Genomic DNA, 11090 nt, shown 5'->3' on the forward strand with positions numbered 1-11090 from the left:
GCTGCCACCTTTTAGTGAAACAGAGAAATAAAAATCTTTGTAATATAGGAAATGTATTTCCTGTTAAAATTTTGAAGAAAAAAAAAAGAAAAACCAAAAGCCTCGAGTACCGGAAAACAACTAGGTTGTATTTTTGGTCAATATGTCCGATACTATGAATATTACCAGTTCTGGGAATGAGTTTTAATATTAATAAAGGAATTTAACCAAACACCTGACAGGATTCCTCACTGACTATTTTAAGGAAAATATGCAAGTTAAAAAGATTAACAGCTTTAAATACTTTTAAAAGAAAGAACAAAAGTATCTAAAAATTATACGTGTACGCACCCAGAAGCAACTCTGGGCTACAGTACACCTACGAGTGAACATAGCACCTTCAGACATAAAATAGTTTAAGTTACAATCTCATATATGTATATATAAAATAGAACATTTAATATGGGTGAACTAGGTTATAATCTGCAAATCTTAGCACTAACCAGGAATTCCTGAGCGGCTGACACTGTGCTATGAGGTAATACGGGCGGGACATGTGAGACCCATTCATTTTTCAGAGATTTCTTTCAGCTTTTGACTTAGAGGCTATCACCTGCAAGGCACCAGTCCAAGTGCTCATTAATCTGAGACTCCAAAACTTCACTCTGACAAACAGGACAGTGAACCATTTTGCTCTGACTAGATGAACTGCTGGCATTCTGCGTTGCAGCTATAGGACGTGAACCACACTTTGGATCGTTACCACCACTCTGTGTTTGCTCTTTCGCGATAAAAAAGTTGTCGAAAACAGTCCTGTCTTCGAGCCTGGGGCGTTTACTTGGGAATTGATCTTCAGGCCCACCTGCAACCTGGGGTGCAGTCACAGATGTCGATTCCACTGCTTTTAGAGGATTTCTTAGGGATATCTTAGAAGATGTCACCCTCCTTTGAGAACTAGAAGAGACCGAGTTTTTAGTGATGTCACCAACCGTGAGGCTTTTCATCGGAGACCCACTCACACTGCTGAAAGCCTTGTGCTTGGAGACCGATACTCTAGAGAAGTAGTTGCTTAAAACACTTTGGTGACTGGAACTGAGAGCAGCGGAGACTAAGGAAGTTTTCCCACTTGAGCCGTTCTGTTCAAATGTCACCTCAGGTTTCGAATTGGGTCTTAAGGCATTTGCTGAATGGTCCTGATTTAAAAGATCCTGGGTTTTAACAGCATGTGAAGTGAGACATTTCCCAGATGAAGGCGAATTGCTGGTTCCCCCTAGAACATACCCTTTCCCACTGAAAGGGATTAACAACTGTGTCTCCCCTCTGTTCGGTTTACCTGCAAAAGAAGCAAATAAGATTCTTCCTTGGCTCAAAATCAACACCATGACAAATATTAAGCTAATGGACAGCTTTTCCAAATGAAGAAATACCACTTCTGTTCTGCATTAGAACTACGTTGTAATTATCTACTGACGGTAGACGGACAATCCCCAGCAGTCCGAAAGCTGCAGTACTGAGAAAACATAAAGGACAAAAACACCCTCTCGTGTTTAGATAAGCAGTTCTATCACACAACCGTCAATAGCAAAGTAACTTCTCCTTGAAAATTGCTTTTAGTTCCTAAGTGTCGGTCCAGAAGCGAAAGGTCTGCTACCACGTTCTTATCTCCCCAACTCACAAGACTGAGGCATAAAATCCCTCCACATAAGTTCTTCTGCAGCTTCTCAACTTACTAATAAACACTTCAGATATGAGAAATATAGCTTATGTCTGGAGTCCTTATCACATCAAATCCACAACTTCCCTAGCATTAACTTTAGTAACCTTGTTACCCCTTCAAAAGGCAGTTACTCTAGGGGCTTCCCTGGCGGTCCAGTGGTTAAGACTTCGCCTTCCAATGCAAGAGGTGCAGGTTCGATCCCTGGTCAAGGAGCTAACGTCCCACATGCCTCCAGGTCAAAAAACCAAAACAAAACAGAAACAATATTGTAACAAATTCAATAAAGACTTTTTTAAAAAAAGTGAGATTACAGAGCTAAAAAAAAAGTTAAAAAAAAAAAAGGCAGTAACTGTGGACCGCACAGGAAAGGGATAAATCCTGAAGATGAAGTACTAGCGTAATACGTGTCACATCCTTTTCCCATTCTCCCCGTGAAAATACATACCTCAACAGAAGTCACCTGGATAGACTCCAACTGATAGGAAGGGGTGTAGCTAGGACTTCCATTCCGGGCATTGTTATCTCAATTACTGTTTTCATTCGGACAGTCTTTGCCTTCTGTTTCTCTCCTTATGACCCAGTGAGTCAGGACAGGGAAAGGGGCTTCACCCTCGAATTTCAGCAGTGGAAACTACTTCTGCTTCTACTCACTTGTGTGTACAGCAGAGGATAGTTTTCTCCCACCATGTCATGGACAGCGGGATTTTTTTTTTTCCCTTGAGTCCACACTTGAAACCGTCTACACTAGAAACAACCCTTAAGCTTACCTAATGCCAGTTCCCTGATGGACAGTACTGTCTGCGTTACAGCCACAGCCGTGGAAAAGTTGGGAGAATATAAGCAGAGTTACCTTTATTTTCTGCTTCTGATACTGGCTGCTTTCCTAGTTTTGTCTTTCCTTTGCCTTTTTTTGAGTAGCTCTCTGGTTCTTTGATTTTTATGTAGGTGCCTCCACAGGTTTTCTGGTGCTCAGCCCACCAGTAGTCATGGGCAGAGGGTGCCCTGTTGGTGGCGCGTTTCACGTAGCCGTAATATGGCTTCTTGTGCTGACACGGCCCATTGCAGCGCCACCAGTGTCGCCGGTACTCATCCACCTCGTCGTGGAAAGTATGGTACACCTGGGTCGAGACGAAGTTGTCAGCGTTAAGCAGGCAGGTTAACAAGGGTAAGAGAATGAACATACACGCAATATATAAGCAGCCCCCCGCCCCCTTTTTCAACTTTCCAGTTTCCCAGAGCTCTCTGAAGTTGTGTTTTGGGAAAGACAGTAACGATATTTAGCTTCTCTTCAAAAGTTCATCTTAATGGGAAACAGCAGCACTTAACTCAGTGCTTCATAAACTGTGTAAAGATCGAAAAAGGTGAGACTAGAAGACAAGAAAGTTAAAAAAACCAAAAAGCTTCTATAAATGCTAAAAGTTTTAGAAACCCTATTTCCAAACGATGAAAAACTAGGATAAAGACAAGACTTTATATAATGCTGTAATAAGTAAGAACTGTTCCCACCGCCAAGCTGAAATCTTCCCCTGTAAGTAAACAAAGGGTCTTGAGGACCGTTTCCGGTAAATGCTGGACCCAAACCTCGTGCAGCGTCTGTCAAACCCGCCCCGCACATGCACCCGGCTCCGCCCATTTCTTCATAATAAGGCTTCGGGCTATCATTTTATCTGATTATAGGTGAAAAGCTCTCCAGGACTTGAAAGTTCTCAGCCTGTACCCCTAGTGGCTATTACCGGCCTGGCACAGGGAAGGTGCTCAGTGTTTGCTGACTGAGTGAAAAGCTTCGAGTCAAATAAAATTCTCTGTAAATGTGCTTTTCAGTCCTTCGACAGGATCCGTCTGTTTCACCCTCTAGATGAAATCTTACTTAGAACCTAAGCAGGAGACAGACAGGAACGCTATAGACCCCCCCACCTCGAGTACTGAGGACGGCAGGGCACCATCTGAAACGGATACTCCTGAAGGACTGAGCACCTTCTCCTCCTGTCCTCTCAGTGAAACGTTACTGTTTATATAAGGAGCACAGCATATGAGTTTTGTTTTGTTTGTTTAAACCAAGGCATTTAGCTCTTTAGTAAAGTCCCCTTGTGGGAAAGAATGCTAAGCTTTCTATAACTCTACAGATAAATAGTTTCATAATCACCATCTCTCCATCATAAGCAAACAAACTCTATTATTTGGCAAGCACGCCAACAACGCAAATTATGGTAGGTGCAGAAGAGACTGGAGGAGAGAGGGTCTGGGAGCGAGGAGGCCTGTAAGACCCTGCCCGCTCTCTCGTGTTGAGAACACTCCGCTTAACAATTCAGCGGCAAAGACCACAGCGAACTGGATCTGTTTTGCTTCCAGCTTCTGTAATTCCTATAGCCTGGGGATGTAACTTTTTAACAATGTAGTCACTAAAATAAAATTGTTCTCAATGTGGATGCCCTGTGGAGTGTGCTATAACGTGATGTAACCCGTGAAAGCAAGGGGTGTCCACCTGATAAAGCCTCCTAGATGAAAACACACAGACATCCAAGATAAAAGGGCATATCCTCTTCCAACTGAACAACAGGAAGTATACTAGGATTTTGCTTAAAGTGTGAATTCTGATGAAGAAACTAAGTCTTTTACACTAGCAACTCCATAATTCTTGTGCTAATCTGGATTTTATGTGATTGTGTTAATGCAAGCCACTTCCCTGATGCTGAAGGAACTCTGTCCGGTAATTAAATGAGCTCTCTAGAAAATTAAACTGACGGCTAGAGAATAATACACGGAGGGTCAGCACTTCTCGCTTTCCATCACACTGGCCTTTGTTGCCTTTTAAAGGAAGGAAATATCTAAACACACCAAGGCATTTAATCTTTGTAGGAATTAATATTTCTGTTTGGTTCCATTCAATTCCATATTTGCTAAGCGCCTGCAGAGACACTGCACTACACATCTCATGCAGAGGTATGTAAGGATAGGCAAGAGCCGCCCCGTGAGAGGTATGAAAGCAGAATAAAATAGTGTAAAAGGTTAAATATCTGCCGAGCAGGTTCCAAGGAGGGAGAAGCTGTATCTCACTGTAAAGATGGAGATCATTTTGACAGAAAATAGGAGAAGTGGCATATTTTAGGAAAAGGGTATATGAGGACAGGCACGGAGGTGCAAAGTCCACTTAGAAACGTTAAGACATAAGCAGGGGGGCTGCAGAAGGTAAGAGAAAGGGAAGAGCAAGGTTATCTGAAAAAATGAATCAGTAGTAACAAAAACAACTAATATTTAATGAGTACTCAAACTGTGCTAAAACGTTTTGCATGTACTTCCTCTAAGCCTCACAGGACCCAACAGGTAGGTGCTGCCATTACCCTCCTTTCACGTGAGTAAACTGAAGCGCAGAAGAAATCAGCGGGTCCCACAGTGAATCAGTGGCGCCAGCGTCTGGACGCAAGCAACCTGACTCTTCCTGCTTTTTTGACCCCAGGCTCTGCCATCTCCTACAATATCATGCAGAAACACGAATCAAAGACTTCTGAAGAAGGGAATGACATATGAAATGGTGGCAGAACGTGGGACAGACTGGAGGAGGACACGACGAGGCAACAAAATCAGGAGCGGACTGTAGTAGTCCAGAAGAGAGGTACGCAGGCCTGCAGTAACCCCGTGCAACGTGCTGCCCTCGTTGTGGCTGGAGGCACCAGGGTACCGCTGGTGCGGCCGCCCTTCGCCTATGTGGTCCTCGACAAGCCAGGCAGCTTCTCTGGGCCTCTCACTTGCTGTGGAAAATCCTCAAACATAGTATTCGTTTCTACCCAGTTCTCTATTTTCAGGAAGTACTGAATAAATAACTGCTGAATATCATAAATGTGTGTGGCTTTATATACCGTTATATTGGCTCCCGTCAGGCGATTGATGCGATGCATATGTTTACAAAACTCTGGGCCGTGCCCTTCCCGATCTTTATCGTTATTCGTGACAAATAAATAGGCATGTATCATTTCATGCAAGAGGGTCTGAAACAGAGAACAGTCAAATTAGTTATGGTGCTTTTGAACATAAAAATGCATTTTCTTACTCTACCTGGGGTCTTAACCTTCTTTGGATCACAGGCTCCGTTCAGATACTGAACGAAGTCATGAACGATCTTTCTAGAAAACTTACATAAGCACCCATTCACAAAACTTTGCCTCTATAATATCCAAAGCTCTGTAGGTCCCAGGCTAAGAACTCTTGTTCCAAGAAAGCCTTTTTAATTATTAATCAAAATCCAGTAGAAAAGACTGACAAATCCAACTACATGAAAATTTAAAAATTCGGTACGGAGAAAAAATTTTATAAGTAAAGCGAAAAAAGAAACTCAGAAAAATATATGTGCAACCATCTCACAGCCTATTAATTCCTAAAATATAAAGAACTCCTAAAAGTCCACAGGGAAATGACCAACAATACAATTTTAAAATAGGCAAATGTCACGGACAGGTCAGAGAAAATGAAACATATATGATCCACAAACATGTGAAAAACGTTCAACGTCATTTATAAAAACAGAAATGCAAATTAATACATTAGTATACCACTTCTTGCTTATCAAGACTGGTAAAACTCCTAAAGTTTGACACCATTAGTAAAGCTAAGGGAAAATAAGCACTCCCATATATCACTGGTAGGAGTGCAAAATGGTACAAATTCTCCTCTCCCTGGGGAGGAGAATTTGATAACATCTAACAAAATTACAAATCCATTTATTGTTGAACTCAGCAATACCCAGACTAAAATGAAAGGCCGTACATATGAGGTATTTTCTCGGTGGCACTGCTTACAAAAGCAAGAGTGAGAACAGTGTTTAGCAATAGGGGCCTTGTTGAAAGAAGAGCCACATAATGGAATTCCATGCAGCCATAAAAAAGAAAGAAAAATTTCTCTATGAAATGATCTGGAGGATGCTACAGACTGTATCATTGTAATGAAAAAAGGCAAAGTACAGAAGAGTATACACAGAATTTTGTATAAGAAGTATGCTATGTGGTGGGGAGGGCGTAAGAGTGGATATAAATATTGGCAAAACAGAACAACGATAGAAAAAAGAAACTAATAACAGTATCCTTTAGTAGGTAGAGAGTTCAGAATAGAGGAATGGGGGAGATCAAGACTTCTTTGTGTACAGCTTTCTATAGTTTTGGGATTCTGAATCATGTAAAAATTTAAAACAAACAGTAAAACCTGCTCATACCACACCAAGGATGCAGCAGTTTAGGTGCAAAGTTAACAAAAGCACTTAAGGCTGCTATTTCATACTTTATTCTAAAAAAAAGTGAATACAAAAAGTGAAAATCATAAAGGTCTTCAAAAGCATACCTTTTTCATAATCCTCCATAGTTTTGTGAAAAAAATAATTTCCATCAGAAGAACTAGACTGGCATGAATGAGCTTTGGTCTTACAAAATCATGCTGAACAGCAAAATGGGAGAATCAAACATTTTAACTTGGTCATTATGAAACCATCCCTTTTAAAATTATCAACTCTATCTTTTCCAGAAAATGCCACTCTACTGAGACTGAGAGTCAAAGGCCATTCTACATTTCAGATGTCTCTCAACATTCTAAAATAATGATAACTATTCTCAGAAAGTTCCTGATTTTTGGTCCAATTTAAACACATCTCGAAAATGGGACATGGCATTGTACTGAACACTTCTATTTTTATATATCTACCATTTTCCACATTTAGGCTCTACACAACATGGTCCCCAAATACCTCTATTTCCCACCACTGTTCTATATCTGGCCAAAAACAAGTACTTCTGCTCCTAAACATGCCGTAAGTTTAGTGGCCTCGCTTCTGTTCACAGCACTCCCGTTCCTTCTGTCAAGATAGTCTCCTCTACTATGTGTACGTGTGAGAATCCAATCTGTCCTGTCAGGCTCACACCCATGTTTTAGTTTGCAGTGGTTATAACAGTTCTAAGGGGACAGGACAAGAGCTTTAGGGCCGGGGAAACCAGAGCCTAAAGCGAGGATCTGGTATTCATGATCCACGTGACCCTGCACAAGTTACAACTTGCCCCTCACCCTTAAAATGGAGATACCCTAATCTTGCAGGGCTGTGGTAAAGGCAAACACTACAATAACCAGGGTAGTCCGGCACGCAGTAGGCGTGGTGATGTTACTAGTAATAAAATCCACATCTCTGAAGCTTTTCTTGACCTCCTCAACCAGTTTAAGTCTTTTCCTTTTCTGAATCCTACTGATTATAATTTAGGCAGCTACTTTCAATACAGGCCAGAGTCCCCCTATTCTTCCTCTGTCCACCTTCCTGATCTGATGTTAGAACTTTCTGCCAACAGCAAACGCTCACTTGAAGCATTAGCACCTATTTCCCATTTTCTCCTTGCCCATTACCTTAAGAAGATAAAAACTGTTCACGTGTTAATTTAATCATTTATGCAACAAATATTCATTAAGCAGTTTTCAGTTAGGGCTGTTCCAATTAGGGCTCCTGGTAAGGTTGATCTGGTTAATCATATTGTTCAACTTTTGTTTTTTCATTTTTACTATCTTTTTTTCTGCTTATTCATTTAATTACCAACGGAGTTGTGTTAACACCTGCAACTATGTGGATTGATTATTTCTCTTTTTGTTTCTGCTAACTGATGCTTCATGTCGTTTAAAGCTATGTTATTACTTTTAGGGTCATTATGTGTTTTTATTTAATATTTATTCTATCATTATAAAATGTCTCCCTTTTTTCTAGTAAAACTCCCTCCCTTAAAATCTTTAAACTAATACTAATAAAGCCATAGCAGCTTTCTGTTGTCTAGTATTTAGATGATATGCTTTTTCTCATCCTTTTATATTTAACATGTGTGTCTTTATCTTAAGCACGTCTCTGTTAATCTAGGATGTCATTTCATGTTTTTAACTGGAGTGTTTAGTCCATTTACATTTAACATAATAACTGCTGTTTTTATGTCCACCTTTCTCTTTATTTGATCTGGGCTTTGTTCCTTTCTTTCTTATTAATTGGGTTATTTCTGTTGTACCATTTTACATTTAGTGGCTATTTACCTTTTTAAAACTCTGGTAAAAAAAAAAAGTAACATAAAATTTACCACCTTAACCATTTTAAGTGTACGGTTCAGTAGTGCTAAGTACATTCACATTGTTGTGAAACCCATTACCTTTTATTACCCTTAAAAACACATTCCCAAGCATGTTTTAACTTATTTCCCATCCACCTATACCACAGGTGGTATTTCTCTGCCACCTATGCTCTCTAGTGCATATGTTGCAGGTGATATAATTGCGGCAAGACCACTCACACTGGCTGTATCTTGGAGATCTTCAGGCAACTATTCGACTCCACTAAACGTACTCTGACAGCTCCCACGGCTCCGTTTTGCTAGCAGGAGTGACCACTAGCTCTAGATACGCAGTGTGCCCTCACGCTGCTTTGTTCTGCCAGCTCAGCTACACGTCCTGGGAGGGCACCATGGTGGCTGAACACAGGAGAATCTGTGTGTCTCAATACAAAGATCTGGACCCTAAGTTTTTCTCTGCTTCTAAACCAACCACTTTGCCTCTCTGAACCTTGATTATCTCATTTATAAAAATGAGAACACACCGTGAACATAAACAGGATTACCATAAATATCACACTGGGTGACTTACCTGAAAGCCTCTACTTTCGAAACACGATAAGAATATAAGGTAATCACTATTATTTACCCCACAATACACGTTCGCAGTGAGGGAAAACGGGTTTTTTCTTCTTCACGTGCACAAATTAACAGCAGTCTACACCAGTAACAAGCGTTTCTCAGTTACTGAGCTAGCATCGGGTTCACGCAAAGAATACCTCCACCAGATCCTTTCTTGGTCTCAACTTTAAGAGGGGTTCACTGAGGCGGATGGAACACATTCCGCCCCTGCCTTCGTAGCTGCATATCCCAGCGCACCTGGAAAACAACCACCACAAAACGGTCGCTTAACGGTCGCTTAGCAAAGGTACGCGAAAGGGAAGCGGACGGGAAAGGGCAACCGCCGGTTCCTTCTCCAACGGTCCGGACTGCGAGGGCTCTGGGGCGGGGCTTTCTCTCGAGAGCGCACGCGCAGCCGCTCGGAGGGGGCGGCCCCTGCCTTTCGCGACAGTTAGGGAGGCACGTGAGCAGCAGGGACTCCCCGAACCCCAGCCGGGCCGTAAGAGCTCGAAGAAGGCCGTCCCGTTCTGCCGCTCCCTGCCTCCTCCCTACACGCCACTGTCGGTCAGTCGTCGGTGGCGGTAACGGCCAGGTCTCCAGCAGCCTGTGTCTAGAAGTGTCGAGGAAACCCACATACGCAGCAGCATGGCACTAGAAACACACTTCCGTGTCGTACCATCATCTCTTACTTCAGGGCGCTTCGCCTCCATCCAAGACCTCGAACCGCACTGTCAACTTCTCAACTCCGTTCGTACGCAGCAGCAGGTTACCTGGAGCCGGCATTTCCCGGACTCGGCGTGCCGGAAAGGGCTGCTTTGAGACGCACCCCGCCGCCCCCCCCCCGAAGATCCCCTGGACCCAGTAGTAGGGAAACGCCGCCCCTTCCCCACCCTGACCCGCGAGCTCGCGGCCCAACGGCGGTACCCGCCGAGCCCGGCAGAGACTGCACGCGTCCCGGGGAAGAAAGCAAGCCGCGGCCCCGGCCTCCTTTCTCGGGGTCAGCTTCCGGCTGCTTCTCCCGCCTGGGTCCTAAAGCGCTCCCGTAAGCCCCATCAGAAAACGGTCAGCTCATCGTTCTAACGCCAAGGAACGTCCCCTTACCAGCCAAACCGCCGCGGGGTGGGCCACAGGGCTCCCCTGACGCTGTCTGGGCGGGACAGAGAAGGGCAGGGAAGGGACACAGGACCGAGGGGCCGCCTGCCCCCAGCTCCAGAGCCCGGGCTGAGGCCGCCGGCGCCCCACGCCCGCGGCGCGGCTCGGGACTCACAGCGTCATTCGCATGCTCCACTTCACCTCGACCGCCTCCAGATGGCCCCAGAAGAAACGGTCGTTGAACAGCATAAACAGGGCCTGCAAATCGGGGGTGGGGTCCACCAGCTCCCAGGAGGCGTCCACCAGAGACAGGGGCTCCTGGGCCGGATCGCGCTCCGAGACCTGCAAGTTCCACTCCTCCTGAAGCCGCAGCGCCAAAACCAGGTCCTCATCCATGGCTGCCGGGGGACTCCACGTACCGGAGCCTCGGACGGCCGGGTCGAACTCCTCCTAGGAGATACCGGCCCACGGGTCAGCCCACCGATCTCGCGAGACTCAGATAAACTGCCTCGACAACGAGAACGGAACTTGTCCCAGACGCCGAAGTAAAGCTTCTGGGACTCAAAAAAAAAAAGAACTCACCATGACAGCACCTCCCAGTGGGCTCAAAACTTGGGTTCCCAGGGCTTGAGCCG

General features: G+C 44.0%; 1 protein-coding gene across 1 annotated transcript; it reads right to left on the reverse strand.

The window, feature by feature from the left end:
• Positions 1-578: 578 nt before the first annotated feature.
• Positions 579-10851, reverse strand: SPRTN (SprT-like N-terminal domain). Its single transcript, XM_065894636.1, has 5 exons — positions 10631-10851; positions 9522-9621; positions 5551-5679; positions 2547-2814; positions 579-1312 (listed from the first exon to the last, which is right to left on the reverse strand). The coding sequence occupies exons 1-5, from the start codon at positions 10849-10851 to the stop codon at positions 579-581; spliced, it is 1452 nt and encodes a 483-aa protein (XP_065750708.1).
• Between the last annotated feature and the right edge of the window lie 239 nt (positions 10852-11090).

This window comes from Phocoena phocoena, chromosome 16 (assembly GCF_963924675.1).
Source record: "Phocoena phocoena chromosome 16, mPhoPho1.1, whole genome shotgun sequence".
NCBI classification, from domain to species: domain Eukaryota; kingdom Metazoa; phylum Chordata; class Mammalia; order Artiodactyla; family Phocoenidae; genus Phocoena; species Phocoena phocoena.